This window comes from Macaca mulatta, chromosome 8 (genome assembly GCF_049350105.2).
Source record: "Macaca mulatta isolate MMU2019108-1 chromosome 8, T2T-MMU8v2.0, whole genome shotgun sequence".
NCBI classification, from domain to species: Eukaryota; Metazoa; Chordata; class Mammalia; order Primates; family Cercopithecidae; genus Macaca; species Macaca mulatta.
This window is the reverse complement of record NC_133413.1, coordinates 123,261,172-123,278,552: the sequence shown is the minus strand read 5'-3', so window position 1 is coordinate 123,278,552 and position 17,381 is coordinate 123,261,172. Positions and strand designations below refer to the sequence as shown.

The 17,381-nt window shown below is 30.2% G+C and overlaps 1 protein-coding gene across 1 annotated transcript in view; it reads left to right on the top strand.

Moving 5' to 3' along the window:
- CSMD3 (CUB and Sushi multiple domains 3) overlaps nucleotides 1-17,381 on the top strand; it is a 1,224,761-nt gene that overhangs the window by 504,885 nt on the left and 702,495 nt on the right. The window contains exons 8-9 of the mRNA XM_015145899.3: nucleotides 6,055-6,132; nucleotides 12,830-12,917. Coding sequence (XP_015001385.2) covers nucleotides 6,055-6,132; nucleotides 12,830-12,917 — 166 coding nt within the window. The remainder of the gene's footprint in view (nucleotides 1-6,054; nucleotides 6,133-12,829; nucleotides 12,918-17,381) is intronic.

The following is a 17,381-nucleotide window of genomic DNA, read 5'->3' as shown; positions in this document are numbered from 1 at the left end:
AACCATATTATTTATCTCTAACGGTTTTATAAATGGAGAGTATATTACGATTTTAAATAAATATAAAAATGAATATATACTATTTCCTAATAAACTTAACTAGTTCAATTCCATAATTTATGAATTTAAAAATATTTTAAATCTTGTGTATCCCTAGTATGTTTATCTCTACCAATCAATTTTCCTGTGCTTTAAGAACTTTTTTTTAATTTTTATTTTTTGTGTGCTTTTTAAAATACTTAGTTGTGCTACTACATTTCTCATCAAATTATAGCCATTGCTTTTCGTTATACAAAGTTTATCTTCATTTATTTTTAACATATTTTGAAATAAAATATTTTTCACAAAGATTCATGAGCTACTTAATATTATGCCACTGAATTTTCTATTATATCTTCTTCCTATGTGACCCAGAAACCTTATCTAATTGTTGCAGGATACCTCTAGTTACTTTTTTAAAAATTATGCTACAGAAACATTTATAAGTCATATTACTTTCTCAGAAGTTTGTATTATTAATACAGTAGTAAACCTTATATGAAAGATGTTAAAGGAGATATTGCAGGAGTATTGTTTAGTTTTCAGTCTAGCAGCAGTATAGTTTCTTGATTTTTCTTTGTCTAAGGATTACATCAAAGAAGTCATCATTAGCAGTCTCTGTGATAAGTATGTTCTGAAAAGTGTTTTGTTAAGCTAGTACAGGATGTAGAAAAAGAAAGTGAAATTTTTGTACTTGTTGACATATAACATAGAGCCACTATTTACTTATAAACCAACAACAAAAAAGTCATCTTTATACAGTTAAATAATTTTATAACTCCCCTACACATTTAAATCTCTGAAATAGAACTGCTAATTCTGATTACATTAGTCTTTCTTTCTTCTCGCCCAAATTCTACTCCTAAATAGCTAAGAATTACATCTCTTAGAACTGAATAGCAAAGTTAGTCAACATGTCCCATGTCTTATAGACTCGGAACATAGGTCTGCTAACTCCTAATCCAGTAAGCGAAATGCCAAAAATAGCACACCGTGTTTTGACATTACTTTAACTTCCTAGTCAGTGACTGATTAGTCTTAGTACTCATGTAAATAAATGTACTGTCAATAGTGATATGTGTCACTTTCTCAAAATCAAATACACACAGAGACATGTTAGTTATTTTCAATATCCAAAACATTAAAAGGAAATTATTTTATTAGTAGTATAGTTTATTAGTTTACTATAAAGTGAAAGATAAGATTATAATTAATAAATTCAAAATAAAAAGTGGGAAACGCACATCTAGGTATCATCAAACACAGTACAAAAGAAGAGGAGAAAGGCATTATTGTACATTTGAAAAGAAAGGTTAAAATGAAGCAAAAATAAACAAAAACATAAACAAGCTACTAGTGACTTACTTGTTCATAATAAATTATTTTCCTTTTTAAAAGAATTACGATATGATTGAATTATAGATTTATAATACAGCTACTGACACTTCCAAGATACTTTATTGTTAAAATAAATACTACAAGTTTGGAAAAATAAAATAAATACAAGGTTAGAGTATTCCATTCATTTTACCTTCATTATTGTATTAGAATATAATCTAAGTGGAAAATGAGGAGGGCTTCAGAATGTTCTGAAAGCATTTAATAAATGCCACTGTCTTCTGTGAGAGCCCCATGCAAACATGAAAGCAAATTATTGCTAATTAAAACAATGTTCTGCTAACTAATACTAAACATGTCTGTTTCTTCTTTTTCAAAGATAAATGTTCTGCATTATCACATATTTTCACTATATATGCATAGCAAGGAAATAGAATAATATATTTCAGCTATGTAACTTTTGAAATTATGTAATGAGGGATTCAATTTTTAAAGGAACTTCAAGCCAGGAAATGTTTTATGACTTTAAGTTATAGAAGCTCAGTGATAAAAGGACCAATTAAAGGTTACCTTTTCCAAATCTCCAACTGATACTTAAATTTCCTTCTACTACATCTATTTAATATGATCAATTTCCTAACATTAAAGGCCAATACCAACACTACATATACTACTTTCCAATCTGTCTTATCCCACCAATACCACATGTTCTCAAGTTACACTTAGAAAGTTTTTGTAACATAAAACATAATGACAAATGCCTGTTACACCATAAAAGTTGGTATTGGAAACAAAATCCAGCTATGATTTATATATGTGAATATATGGTTAATTTTTATAGTAGACATTTTAATTTAAATCTTTTCAAATAATGACTTTAGCTGATTAACATGAAAATTAGATGAGGTTTAAGTAAGACTCAATCAATATCATTTTCTTTTCGTAAGTTTTTAAATGCAATTTTGAATTTATATTGATCTTGAACCTGGAAGACGCCACAGTGATAATCCACTACATGACTTGAAACTAATATAGGTTACAAAACAAAGTGGTTTTGCTAGAGTCCAGGGCTTACAACTAAATAAAGAGGGATTTGATTGCTGGCCTAATATTCTTCCCTGCCAGGCCTTTCCTGTATTGTAAAATATTTCTATTACACTAAGCAAAAAAGTCAAACCAAAAATGTAACGAAAATTTTTAAAAATGATTGAAAATTGTTTAGCATATGAAAGAAAAGAAAATGAATTGTGCATATGCTTATCAATCTTGCATTTAATGCTTTCTAAAATTATTACAGCATACATAGTTTTTCTGTATTTCATCTTGAGATTTGCAAATGAAAATGCTTCATCTTGGGCGTTCATTTTTTAAAATTACTTTCTCCTTTCCTCCCATCGTAGTTCATGATCAATAAAGGGAATTCTCCCAACAAAATACCTTTAGTTAAAAGACTCAGAATTAACAATATCGTATATATTCATTCATGCACTCATACAAATATGACATGCACTTTGGGAGGCTGAGGCAGGTGGATCATTTGAAGTCAAGAGTTCGAGACCAGCGTGGCCAACATGGTGAAACCCTTTCTCTACTAAAATACAAAAATTATCTGGGCACGGTGGTGCGTGCCTGTAACCCCAACTACTTGTGCCTGTAGCAGGAGAATTGCTTGAACCTGGGAGGCGGAGGTTGCAGTGAGCCGATATCATGCCACTGCACTCCAGCCTGGGCAACAGAGCGAGACTCCTTCTCAAAAAACAAACAAACAAAAAACAGGACCCGGCGCGGCGGCTCATGCCGTTTTCCAGCACTTTGGGAGGCCAAGGCAGGCGGTTCACCTGACAGGAGTTTCAGACCAGCCTGGCCAACATGGCGAAATCCCGTCTCTACTAAAAGTACGAAAATTAGACGGGTGTGGCACACGCCTGTAATACCAGCTACTCGGGGGGCTGAAGCAGGGGAACTGCCTGAATCCGGGGGACGGAGGTTCCAGTGAGCCGAGATCGCGCCACTGCACTCCAGCCTGGGCGACCGAGCTATACTCATTCTCAAAACAATCAATCAAACAAAAATATGACAAGAGCAAAATATTTTCTCTGCCTTTTTGAGGAGCTTACCGTACAGTGGAGGCAATTGCCACACGACACACTGTCTAAACGTTTTCCTTAACCTATATAAAATATCATTATTTATTTTAACATTAACTCTATAATAAATTTTACATGCTTATTACTGAAATGCATCAGGTTAAAAAGTCAGGTTAATTTTCTAAGTTAAATATGGTCATCATAAGCACTCATTACTTGATGACAAGTCAAGACTTATGCCATGTATCTTTTATGGATGGTGAAAGCTATATTTTTATGGCATATATTGTAATATTAAATAACTAATACATGATTTATCCTTTTAATTTATTCATTAGGAGATATATATTATTCTTTCTATTAAAAATATAAACAGCTAAAGTATTTGTTTTCTGTTTAACATATTTTATAGTTTTTGTGAATTTAAATTTTATGTTATTAATTCACACTTTGTCATGTCCAAAGATGGATATTCTCCTCAACTTTCATCTTCTGCATCTGTATTACAATTATTATAGTTTTTATTTAAGAAAAATAGATTTATCATTATTCAAGATAAATTGACATAAAGATGCTTATAAAAGAAAAAACTAAGGTGCTTTTAGAAGCAGGAAAAACCTTACCCAACCAAATAATTAAATCGAGGTACTTGTAGGTAGGCATGTTAAGCTGTCCCCTTCTACACACACTGCCACTTCCCCCCAGTATTAGTAACTTATTATTTACAACTTTGAACTCTTTGATCTGTAGGATTTTATTCTTTTGCCGTTTTCTCCTTTGGTCTGATAATCTTTTCATTTAGTTTTCTTTATTCTTTTTGAAATCCAGACTTGTTAAAATCACCATGAAATCTTCAGATCTATTTGTAACACTTACGAAGTCAAATCTTATAATGCAGAGAAAAGTAGAGGTAGATTCCTACTTATAATTCATGTTTCCAACAGAAAAATCTAGAATTATGCCAGAAAATACAAAATGCAAATTTTGTTAAAAAGTATTTTAAGACAGCAGAAAATTCACATGTGACAAAACTAAATTTAGAGCAGCTGAACACTTCAGAAGAATTAAACTTTAGGTTACCATGGGGGTGGGGCTGGGGGTAGAAGAGAATCACAACAAAAAGCGTCACTTAGGAGGGATGTAGTAATTTTTTCACCATAAATAAGGATTCACAATTGAGGAATCTTAGAACTATAAAGAGAGAGGCCATCTAGACTTAGCTTCTTATTTAAGAGAATAAAGCAGGTAAAAAGGCAGATTATTGTCCAAAATCCCACAACTAATGTTTACTAAGAATCAGTCTTATAAATCCTGCTCCAAAGATAATATACCTCTTTTTAAAAATATATTGTGTGTATAGATAGTTCATATCTTATATTCACATAAACCACCAGGCCCTTTCTCTACTATCCTACTTTTGAAGTTATTAACAAGAAAAAATTACCTTAAAATGTTTCATAAACCAATAAATATCCATGATTTGAACTAATTGCGTAGAATGACATTCAGAAATAGTGAAGCAGTAATTTTAAACCATCTAACAAAAATCTTTTTTGCTTTTTTAAAAATTTATAACATGAAGAAAACCTAATTGCATAACATTTAAGGAAACCTAGTAAAAAGTAATATGTAAAGAGTTCCACACTGTAACTGAGCAAGTTAATTATATTTCTTGTTTACACTAAGTTTTGTAAAAGACAATAATTGAGGTAGGGAAGGGTGATGAGGAGTGATTGGTCAATGGGGACAAAATTACAGTAAGATAGAAGGATAAGAAGACAAATTCTAGCATTTGATAGCACAATAGGGCAACTATATTTAACAGTATCTTATATTTCAAAATAGCTAGAAGATTTGGAATGTTTTCAACACAAAGAAATAATAGATATTTGCAGTGATGAATATACCAATTACTCAGATTAGATCATTACACATTGTATGCTTATATCAAAATATCCTATGTATCCCATAAATATGTACAACTACTATATCTAAAGATAGTAGTGAGATATTTTTGATGAGCTCCAAATAACTGTAGTTCACTTTCATACATAGTGTCAAAAGCAATGATAATGAATGGAAATGATTGACAGAAATATTAAAATATGTTTTAAATTTTTCTAATTAAGTCATATTCTTAAATGTGTCTTAACATTTCAAATAGGCTAAATTTTTAGGAAATTTATTTTAAAGAACAAACCTATTAAATCCTTCCCACTATTCTAATATTCCAGCATTTTTACTTTGCTAGTTTAATTTATTCCATAAAAGTTGATGAATTCAAGTGGTTTATGATAAACTGCTGAGATTTCACTTTTATATAAAAATTTGGACAGTTTAAAAAAACACAGTTTGAAAAATATGTATATGCAGGATTTTCCCTGTGGAATTTTTAAAATCCTTTTACACTGCTTAGTGTTTTACTACTAAGTGATTATATTGCTTAAAAAAATTCTTCTGGGTACTATATCAGGCTTAAGAAAATGGTTTCTTTATCTTGCATAATTCCATGCTAACAAAATTTGTTAACTTGAATTTCATTTTAAAATTGTATTTCCTGATACATGTTTTTGTTTGTTTTCTTAACTAGTGAAAAAGGCCATAGATTTTAAATCTAGAGGATTTAAATTGTTTCCAGGGAAAGACAACAGCAACAAGTTTTCTATCTGTGAGTGTACTTCTTTTTTGTTACTTTCTCTAGTGCAAGATTGAAGTTTGTGGTGTCTGTGTTGTTTGTATGTGTTTTACAAAATATTTGTGTATTTACCAAATTAACTGCATTAATATCTGTATAACATGCATGATGATTATTCAATATTTTATATTTAAATGTGTATTGAGTTAATGGATTAACATGGCAAACTCCCAGCCTCAGATTATTTTTGATAAAGCTTCTTTTATAGTTCAAGATGTAAAAATATTCTTTTAATCTTAAATCTTGAGGACACTCAAGTTTAGTTCTAGAAGGTGAGGCGAAAGTGAGTAAGATTTCTAAAATTGGCGGTTTCTTGTAGGAATTCTTGATTGACTATATCTTAATTTCAACGTAAGTGTTTTTCTAAGAAAGATTACTTTTAAAATAGCAATTTTTATTTAAGAGAAAACATTCTTAATTTGAGCTAATTTACATAAACCTATGAAATCAAATATTTTATAAAATGATTGATTAATTATTGCTATTCACTTTTTGAAAATCTTATAAAATGGCCTGAAGTACACAATTTTACTTACAAAATCAGGGCTTCATGTAACCTCTGAAGTTCATCCCAAAATCTCAGATTAAGAATCACTGAATTAGAACGTTCATTTAACTTACCATAACCAAACATGACTTTTTTTTAGTAGAGCTATATATTTTTGTAGTAAAATTTAATAGCAGTTGCTGGAAATTGTCAACAATACTGTTGCATATTAGAAACCTTGAAACAAGCCATTTATGACACAATACCTGACTTCCAAAATAACATTGCTAATATATGAGTAGTTATTTCAAATTTCATACATATTGTTACTGTTCATTCTACAACAAGAGCATATTTTTTAATTTTATTTTTCTTCAGTTCCAAATCAACTCATGAAATAAATTTATAATTATTTCTTTAACAAAAATCATTTATTATAGCTATATCAAAAAGGACTTTGCCTAAGTGTTTATTGACTTGTGCATATAAACAGTAATTGACAAAAATTGAGCAGTTATGTCAGTTATGTCAAGAAACAAACTTGGAGTCTTATGTTATAAAATATTTAATGGTGTCATAATTTTCAAATGTGATTTTTACATTTTATCAGTTAGACTTGAGAATACGAATCCAAAACCAGAAGAGATATCACTAGGAAATCGTTAATCCGGTTGGGTTACCTGTTTAAAAAGCACTAAACAGCTAATTTCAAAGGGTTTGGTTGTATAATTAATACTTCTTCATGTATTTTGGGGGCTAAAAACATTTTCAAGATTGATACTGTCAGTTTTTAAGGAAAATAAGCAATGCTACAATATGACATATATAAATTATTCAACACATTTTTGAGAGAAAGACATATTTTCTATAATAACAAGTATAAATTTAAGAAATTGCCAGGTGAGATGACTCTTACATACCAAATTCTTCAGGTCATCATGAAATAAAAGTTAAATGCTAGCAAAATTAAATACTATGTTTACTACACTTTTTCTAATATTTCGTGTGGCCAATATATTTATTTCTGAATTCTAAGTAGAATTAGAACATATTAGAATGGCTTACCCTCTTCTCATTTTGTCTACGCTTGTGTTATTTGACATGTTGCATGGTTCAGACTTCCAAATATTCAGGAAAATTCAGGCTATTTGTGCTAAGAGATCTAGGATTTATCAAGGCATTGTAAGATGTATGTAACTCTATATCCCTGTTGGTATATTGCCTTAGTGGAAATATATATTATTTTCACTTTTCCTGTACATGGGTTATGAAGGTGAACAAAAAGGGAATTTAGACATGGCTGTATATCTAGGGAAAAAAATTCTAATAAAAATATCTCATTTAAGAAATATTTGCTTTGAGACAGGCAAAAAGTTAATATGAGGCAAAAATGTTAATTTGCTCCATAATTTTAAAATAAGTTTTGCATTTATTCATTGTATTTTCTATAAAAATATTTGTAAGTACTCTTGCTTTTTCATTTTTTGAAGATAAGTAATTCTCACTTCAAAATATTTTTTGCAAATTTACTATCATTATAAAATAGCAAACCAACATTATTTTGAATTTCATTTTACTATAATTTGTTTCTAAAGTATTTAATAACTCATTTCAAAAATATATTCTTTCATGGTTGTTTGCAGTAGAGTTATATTGTTTTAATTTGTATCATTATTATATATCTATTTCAAGTACACATTCACATATTCATCTCTTTAACATTATTTATTCAACCTAGGACAAAATAATTAAAAAGAAAGACAGTTTTTATCTGACATTCATCTTTAAAATAAAAAAAATAAATAAAGCTTGTGTTCTTTGAAAAAATGATCAATTCTATGATAGGCACGGCCCAAAGTCAGTGTAAGCACAGAGGACATCGAATACCCAAACTGCCAAAGTATGTGTGTATTTGAAGGTCTCATAATGGCACCTTTAGATTTTAAATAAGAAATGAATTAACAAGAGATTCGGGAAGCTCCAATAGTGTTCATGGGCAGAGTTTGGTTGTTTAAATGGCTGATTCAGATTTCTTTTTTTTTCAGTTTTTACACCTGAACTCTAAATTGCCCCTATCTACCCCTTGTTCTTTTTCAAAAATTGATTTCACCAAGAAAAGAAACTATGGATTTAAAAAAAAATAAATTAAATATAAAAGGTTTTAAATTTTTACTATGTTAAAATTAATGAACTAGTATTCTTTCCAAATTTTTTAGTAGGCTCCTCTAGAATATTATTGTGGAAATATGAGGAAACTGTGAACCTGCCATAAATGGTTGTTTTCTTTCCTATTCTTCAAATCCACACTTTTATTCATTCATATTATCCACTCATTCCACAGTTCCTCCATGGCAGCACTATGCTAGACTAAGAAGGCAAGATAGTGAATAAAATATATTTTCAACCCTCAAGGATTCAATATTTTACTGGGAAGCTAAATTAGTTAAGACAAAACCCTTTGTAGAATATGAAGTGTTTTAGTATAAAAATAACAACACAGCGTTGATACCAATGATGTTTGAGTTCAGAAAAAGATCCAAAGCACTTGATATTGTAAGTTGAAATAAATATTTAAATCTAATTTTTAAAAATCTGAGAAAAGTGACAATGTAAGCAGCTGAAAGAGGTAATGTGGAGGTGAATTTTAGTCAGAGTCCACTTATTTGTATCTTTAGGCTATATTATGGGCTATATAAAATCAGAAGCCATAAGAAAACATGCTTACTCACACTATTCATGTAATTAAACTTTTAAAGAACATTCATATTCTTAAAATGATGCAAGTTGCTATGCAAATTAAAATAAGTATGAGTGATAAATCTGTCCAGTTGCATCAATGGCATTGTGAAATGAAAGGAGATGATTGAATGAATACTAACTTCAGTTAATTGTCTTGGCACCACTTAGCTATGGGAAATTCTGAAATATAAAAATATCAAAAGAAATGAAAGATTGTACTTTTTTTCTTAATTTAAAAAATTTTTAAATATTTACAATTAAAGAACATTAAATACACGTACCATGCAGAAGCTCTCTCATTATCCTTACATTTTAAATTAGAAAGTTTTTCCACTTGCAGATGTCCAGAAATGGTGGTTTAAATGACACTTTCAAGCAGACAGAAATAACTTGACAATTAAAATAATAAGAACTGGGATTAATTAGGTGAAAGTGGTGAAATTATACACATGCTCTGCATTTTAAGGTAAAATGTTTGGGAAAATGTTTTGAATTGTAGTTAATGATATAGTTTCTGCCTTGTCAAACTTTTTGAGCAGCTATAGAGCTCCGGGTTAAAAGTAGAATTTCTCGAATCAGACTGCCTGAGTTTAAATATAGATTCCCATTAACTAGCAATATGACTTTGGACATACTTCTTACCCTCTCCAAGACTCAGTTTTCTCACCTGTAGGAGGCGTAAAATAATAGTAGTCACTCCTAAAATGGTTGTGAGAACTAAATGGGGTGACACACGTGAAGTATGTAGAATAGTTCTGGACCTATAGTATGATGTGAGTGTGAACTATCATTTAAATTCATATAAAATATTTAACAAAATTTTATTTTGACACAAAATTATAGTGAAATGTTAAAAAATGGGATTTTTCTTATTTTTATTTTCTAATAATGTATTCACAAGCTGCTTGTTCATTACCCTATAATCTGTGTTACATGTCATAATACAAAAAAGCAGTTAAGCTTAAGTCATGCCACCTCTTTTCCTCATTTCCACCGCACATTTAAAAACTCACATTTTAATAAACATATGCTACAATATTTCCAAAAGCCTTTTAAAGATTGGAAAGAGGATATTTTTTCATAGAAAATGATCAGTCCTTTGACAACAAATATAAGGTGGTATTGTCAATCAAACAACTAGGACATATTTATTGAAAATATATTAAATAGGTATATTAAAATAAGTATGTTTTTTCTCCATTTTTATCAAATATATAATCTTTTTCTATAGATGACTAAAGGTATGTGAAGCTATTAATTCATAATATGTTAAGGTAATTTTTAATTAAATAAAAAATTGTCCAAATGAAATACTTCAAGTTATTTAAAAAGATAAATTAGAATAACATGGAAAAAATGAGTGATTATCTTTTGGAATAATTGGGACTTAAGCTAAATCTTGAATATTAGATAGGGCTTTGATAGCTAAAGGGGAAGGAAAGGAAAACATGGAGACATGGAGAAAACACAAATGTGTGGAGTCAGTATGTTCAGCAAATTGCAGAACAGCGAACAGACAACGGAACTTCAGTGATAGATGCATGTTAGTGACTAGTGAAAAATAAAATTGATGCAGTAGAAAATCCAGAATAAGTGGAGATTTGAGCAGTAATAAAAACTGTTTTAGAAAGTTTAGTCCTCCTCTGGTATTCAAGATGTATTGGAGATGGATGAAAATGAAGTCACAAAAGCATCAAAGTGATTAGGTTGAATTTGAGAAGATAGATTAGATGACAATGGAAACTTTGGTAGATAATTAATTAGGCCTTTGAAAAATTGAGAAAGGAACTTCAAAAAGATTAGAAGTCATTAGCAAACAGGTCATTCTGTCAAGGCAGGAGGGAAATTCAAATATAGAGAGTTGTGAACTGATGCCTTTGAATTTGTCTGCTGTAGTAGAATCAGCAAAAGTAAGACTGGCCAAAAAACCCAGAAAGGTAAAGAGAGATTGTATAGCAAGTTAGAGAATCAGAAAAGCACAAATATCCTATGATATGAATTAGTGAGCTGTAGTACAGTTGGCAAGAAGGACATCATTGGTAATACTAAGAAAATTATTTTTTTAAAGTGATGGAAGCACATGAAAAATCCTATGTTTAATTTAGAAAATGACAACTTTACCACAACCGTAACTGTTGAGCAGGCATCTGATAGCTATCTTCTTATCTGATGAATCAATTTGAGTTAAATAAATTAAATTATATTCAGCAGTCCAGGGGTTCTCAATTTTGACTTTATATTAGAATTACCTTGAGAGTTAGTATTAATTTTAAAATGGCTCACACCTACAACCCCAGCACTTTGGCACCTTGGATGACCAAGGCAAGAGGATGGCTTAAGTCCAGGAGTCCAAAGCTACAGTGAGCTATGATTGTGCTGCTGCATGCCAGCATGGATGACAAAGCAAGACTCTTTAAAATAAAAACCAAAAACTCCCAAAAAACTGATGCCTAGATTTATTGCATTAGAATATCTAAAGGTAGAAGTAGTCATCTTTATTCTTTTAAGAAAGATCTACCTGTGTTTTCAGTTCACAGTGTAGGATAACAAGCATTGGATGGTTTAGAATTTTTTTCCCTCTGGAATCTCTGCGTAGGCACTGCTTTTTCTTAAAAAGAGCAGGTAAATTGATAAAAATGTAAAATAAGAGAATTTATCCTCCAGTTCACTTTAAGATTGAATTTATTAAACACTATCCCTCAAAATTTCATTACTATCTGATTGAATAATAAAAATCTAACTTGGGGATTTAGTTATCCAATGTGGTAACATTCACTGAAAATAGTAATACATCTTTGACTTTCTGTTTTGAAGAAACTGCTGAAATGTGTAAAAAAGCTAAATAAATCGTATTCATGGAAGTTGCTTGAGGGTAAAGCTATTGTTTTGGTTTACACCATTATGTAATAATTTAAAGGAGTACCTAGTAATTTGCACCACTGTTGTATTTTAATGCTGGCACATCAAATTGCTTTATCGTATACCAAATAAGAAGTGTTAGAACTCTGAACTTTTTTCATACATATTTTTTATTACACCTTCAGAAATAATAAGCATCCAAATAACACTATCATAACTGGTGGTTGACTTCTTTGTTACCAATGATTAATGAAAGCTCTGAACACTGATACCCTGAGAATGTGTTTCCAGAGATTTTCCAATTTGATGGAAACTAAAAAAAAAAGTGATAAATATTAATGTGTTAATATGCAGACTAGTACAAGTTATTGAATATGAACAGCAAATTTATTTTCTTATTAGTTCATAAAATGATTTAGCCTACTTTATTGGTTTATAAAATTGTAGTTGAACAAATACTTAAATGACAGTGATTATAGTGACAAAATATAAGAATGCATTTTATGTATATTTTAAAATTAATATCATCAACTTTCTAATCACATATATTTTGTTTCTTTTTTCTTTTTTCCCCTGCTGTTGCAGTAAATGAGGGAGGTATTAAAACAGCTTCCAATTTATGCCCAGATCCAGGAGAACCAGAAAATGGGAAGAGAATCGGATCAGATTTTAGGTAATATTTTAAAATATTGACTTCATTATTTATCTTGTCAAGGTTTATTTTAATTTAAATGTTTAAAATAGCTAATAATATAAAGATGAAGTCTTGGCGTCATCAAACTGCATTTTATCAATGTATTATTATTAATAATATTTAATTATTTTAAAGGGATTAGTTAAGTAATACATTAACTCTATTAGAACACTTTTTTTAGTTTAAATGATTAATTTCTCATCATGTAGTAAGTGAAAAATCATGGGATTTAGATTTTAAAGACATAACTTTGAGTTCCAATTTTGCTACTTATTAGTTGTCTGATATTGGGTAAGTTGTTCTATCCTGTTTGCCTGAGTTTCTTCTTCTGCAACATGTAAATCATATTTACCACATATAATAGTGAGTTTCAAATGAGGCAATGCCTGTAAAACCTTCCAGCAGATGTTCTATAAACACCTTATTTGTATTGTGTAATTCTAACTGGAGTAGAAGTTTGATGTCCATCATAAATTAGTATTAATTTTATTAATTTAAAATTAAGTAAACAGACAACCTAGAGAATTTATGTAATATACTGTGGCAGCCATTAATTTACATAACTATCAAATAATGCTTTTTAATAAACTTGAATTTTTCTTAGTCCTCTATATTTTACAAATAAAAGATTACAAAAAGCCTATCAAACGTTAAATAATAATCTCACGAAAACTCACAAATACCTATTTTTTCAATTTTATTGAAAATTGGAAATTTTTATTTTTCAATTATTGATGCTAATGTTTATAGTTACAGGTACCACATATTTTTTATTTTTACTTATTCATATTATTTGTATAAAGCACAAATGATACTCTAAAGAATATCCCTATGAAGAAAAAAAAATAGTTCTTAGAATATAGACCTATAATAAATTTTCCCCATGGATCTTTCAGAATAACTTAAAGTTACATTTTGCTATACTTGGAGTGGAAAACAATAATACAGTTTCCACACAAACACAATTGTAATTTTCTAAAATGTTTATGTAACTTTAACCACTCTCAAAACTTAATACAGATAATAGTATTTGAAGAAACACACTAAAGAGAAATTCAAAAGATTTGGGGACTGGTCAGACTTTGACCTATTTTACTAATTTTATTAAAATCAACTAAATCTTTGAGTCTTAATGACTAATGATTATATCTTATAGACCACAAAGTGATAAACAATTCAATATTTCTTTTTCCCAAGTATTTTTTATTTCTTATAAAATCTTATAAGCACTTACTATTTTATCTCTATATTTTAAATGAGAAAACTGAAGTTTGTTTATCTGGCTAATAATTTGATGGAACTGGGATTTGAACTCTTTACTTGCAGACTCCAAAACCTGACGTTTTAATCACTATATTATAATGTATTATGCTTTAAAGTCAAACAAATTTCATTCAGATTATATCCCTGAAATAAATTATCTTGTCTTCTGCAAGAGTTAGTTTCCTCAGTTCTAAAATTGAGAATAATAATGTGTGTCTTATTTGGTTGAGGAGAAGATCACATGAGATAATTTATGCCTCATAGTAATCACAGAGCTTTTGACAAAATAAGTACTCTATTAATAAAACCTGCTATTACAAAATAGCATGTACAATATTACTGATGACATTAATATTTACTTGGTCCAATGACTTGCAAATTAGATTAATGATTTACTAGAAATCAACTTAAAAATAATAAAATGTGATAGTAATATAATGAGCTAAGTTACCTTCAAGTGCAATAGATTTCAAGCCATTCAGATGTAATCACAAATTTAGAAAACTACTCAGAAGTCAAAAAGAAAATAGTAAGATTCTATGACAGAGAATAAAGATGTCTCAAGGTGTGTACCCACATAATTTAAGAAGGTCCTACTCCCATGGATATTGGAAGAGTATATGTGTCCCACCAGCAGGGAAGGAATAGCCCGAAAAGAAAGTGCTTGATGACCAGTTTCACAAAATAGAGTTCAGTGAAACTCAATTATAGAGCGTAAATAGGAGAAAAGCATAGAATTAAGTAAAGGAAATAAAGAGAAACCAAATATTTGCGGCAAAGAAAGTAAATCGGCAGCCATTCAGCCTAATATGGACTGAAGATATGCTTTGTTTTAAATACATAGTGTTTTTTTTTTTAATGGAGGCAACATTTAAAACTCAGAAAATTATACAAACACACACACACACATTTCGGTATTCTCTTATTATATTTGGCAACTTAAACCTGCATACTTTTTAGAGTAACATCTGCTCAGAACCAATTAACAACTTCTCTCTCTAGGCTGGGCAAGATCTCCCTGGCTTGCCATGTGTACACATAGGCTTCCTTATTCATTTAGCTCACCTGCCTGTGAAGGGAAGTTGTAAAGATTTGTAAGTGACCTGATCCAATTTACATGTTCAGTAGATCAGGCTTTCTATTTTAGCTCAGGGATTGAAGAAAACCTAAATGTTAGTTAGCCTTCTTCAGTAGCCTAGGTGAAAGACAGTGGAGACTTGGACTATGGCGGTTGGCAGGGAACGAGACAGATTCAAGATATCTTTTGAAGATGAAAGCTTTAATATCCCATGAAAATTTGATGTGGAGAGTAAGAAAAATGAAATAATTAAGGATTAGGCTCAATTTTCAGGGTTTGAACAACGTGAGGATGGAATAAATTATAATGTTTAATAAAGTGTGAACATTCAGAGATTTCTGGGGAAAAATTGAGAGTTCAGTTTTGAAGTTGTACATTTTAGAAGATTTAGAGATTTCTAGGCAGATATGTTAAGTGATTAGTTGAACATAATTGAAATTCAGAGATATCAGGGAACTATAGGCATATACATATTATAAAAAATGTTAAACATCATTTTCTTTAAAAAATTATGTGTAGATAACATCACTTTAAATAAGTAGAAAGACAAGAGAACTTGTAATGTCATCTCAAATATCTATTTGGCAAACTGATAGAATACAAAGAGCTGCCAAATCCTGCTCATGAGAGACCAGAGGAATATGACAATACCTAAAAGCGTAACTGAAGTAAAAGAAGTCTTTTAAAGGGCAAACAGGGACTATTGAAAAATTGAGCATGGAGGACAGAAGACTATCTTTTGAATTTGACAACATGAAGGTTGTTGACAGGAGTGATTTCAGTGGAATGACAAAGGTTGAAAATCAACTTTAAAATGCTGAAGAGTGAATAAAGACAGTTCAGATAGTTTACAGCTTGTTGACATCAAGTTATATAAACCAGGGAAATAATGGGGCATTTATGTAGTCATTAGGAAATCAAGAGACTTTATTTTTAGAGAATAAAGAGACCAAAGCATGTTTATTAGTTGATCTAAATAATTCTATAGAGAGAAATCTATTGGTGGCATTGAAAGAGAGGGTAGAGGTAAAGAAACATAATTTTGTAGGAGAAAATAAATGGGATCCCAAGGACAGGTAGTGTGGAATTATTTTCAATCTAATAGAAAGGAAGATAGAGAAGTGGAGAAGAGATATTGCTAGGCCTACATATTTTGTGATGGGAAGGTGAGAAAGCTCATGTTTAATACTTTTTACATTAGTAATGCTGAGTCTAGTAAGGCCATCAAATGAAAATGTGTGTATAAGGAGATGAGGATGGATGGGAGAGAAAAATTAAGACTGAGGGAAAAATGAAAAATGTTTTTTACCAAGAGTGGGAAAGCAAGCTTGATGTAGAAATGTTGCCTTGCTAAGTAAGTTTGAGTGCCCTTTTGAGATTGATGATAATGAATCTGCTTGGTTTTTTAATTTCTACCTAGTATTACTGAGCTTCCTAGGTACAAACATAAAAAGGATTGTGCAAAAGTATGATAAAGCTCAGTGCATTTGGGAATGTGCTAATAATTCTTTCAGGCATACAGATTAGAAACATGGATCGGGAGCAAAGAAATCTTCAAGTAGAGGTATAAATTGGGGGACTTTTAAAAGGAGAGTGGATCAGTTTCAGGTCAAGGTCGGTTTCAGAAGCAGAAGTGGAAGTATTTGTAGACTCATCGGTTTCAAAGGGGGAAAAAGAACTTTGTATGTATTTCAAAAATGTAATACAAAAGTTATTCTCATATAAGATATGGAAACCACCCCAAAGAATAAAACATGGAAAGCTTGTAAAGGAATAAAAATAACAGACAAAAGATAAATCAATTTGTTACGAAGTAAGGTACTTTTAGTCAGGGCTTAAATTAACAGTTACATCCTTTCTTGGGCCCTTATCATCTCAAAGGAACATTAGATTGTGATTACTCAGTGAATTACTGCCTCCATTTATGAAAGCCACACTGGTTTTTGGATAGAATTACCAGTCTCTGCCCCTGAAAATTCAAAAGAACTCATGGCAAGTTCTCCTGGTACCCCTATCCAAGTGAAATTTCAGTTCGTTCATAAAACATCAAAAGTATAATCAATAAAAAAAGATAAGTCATACTTCATTAAAATTAAAACATC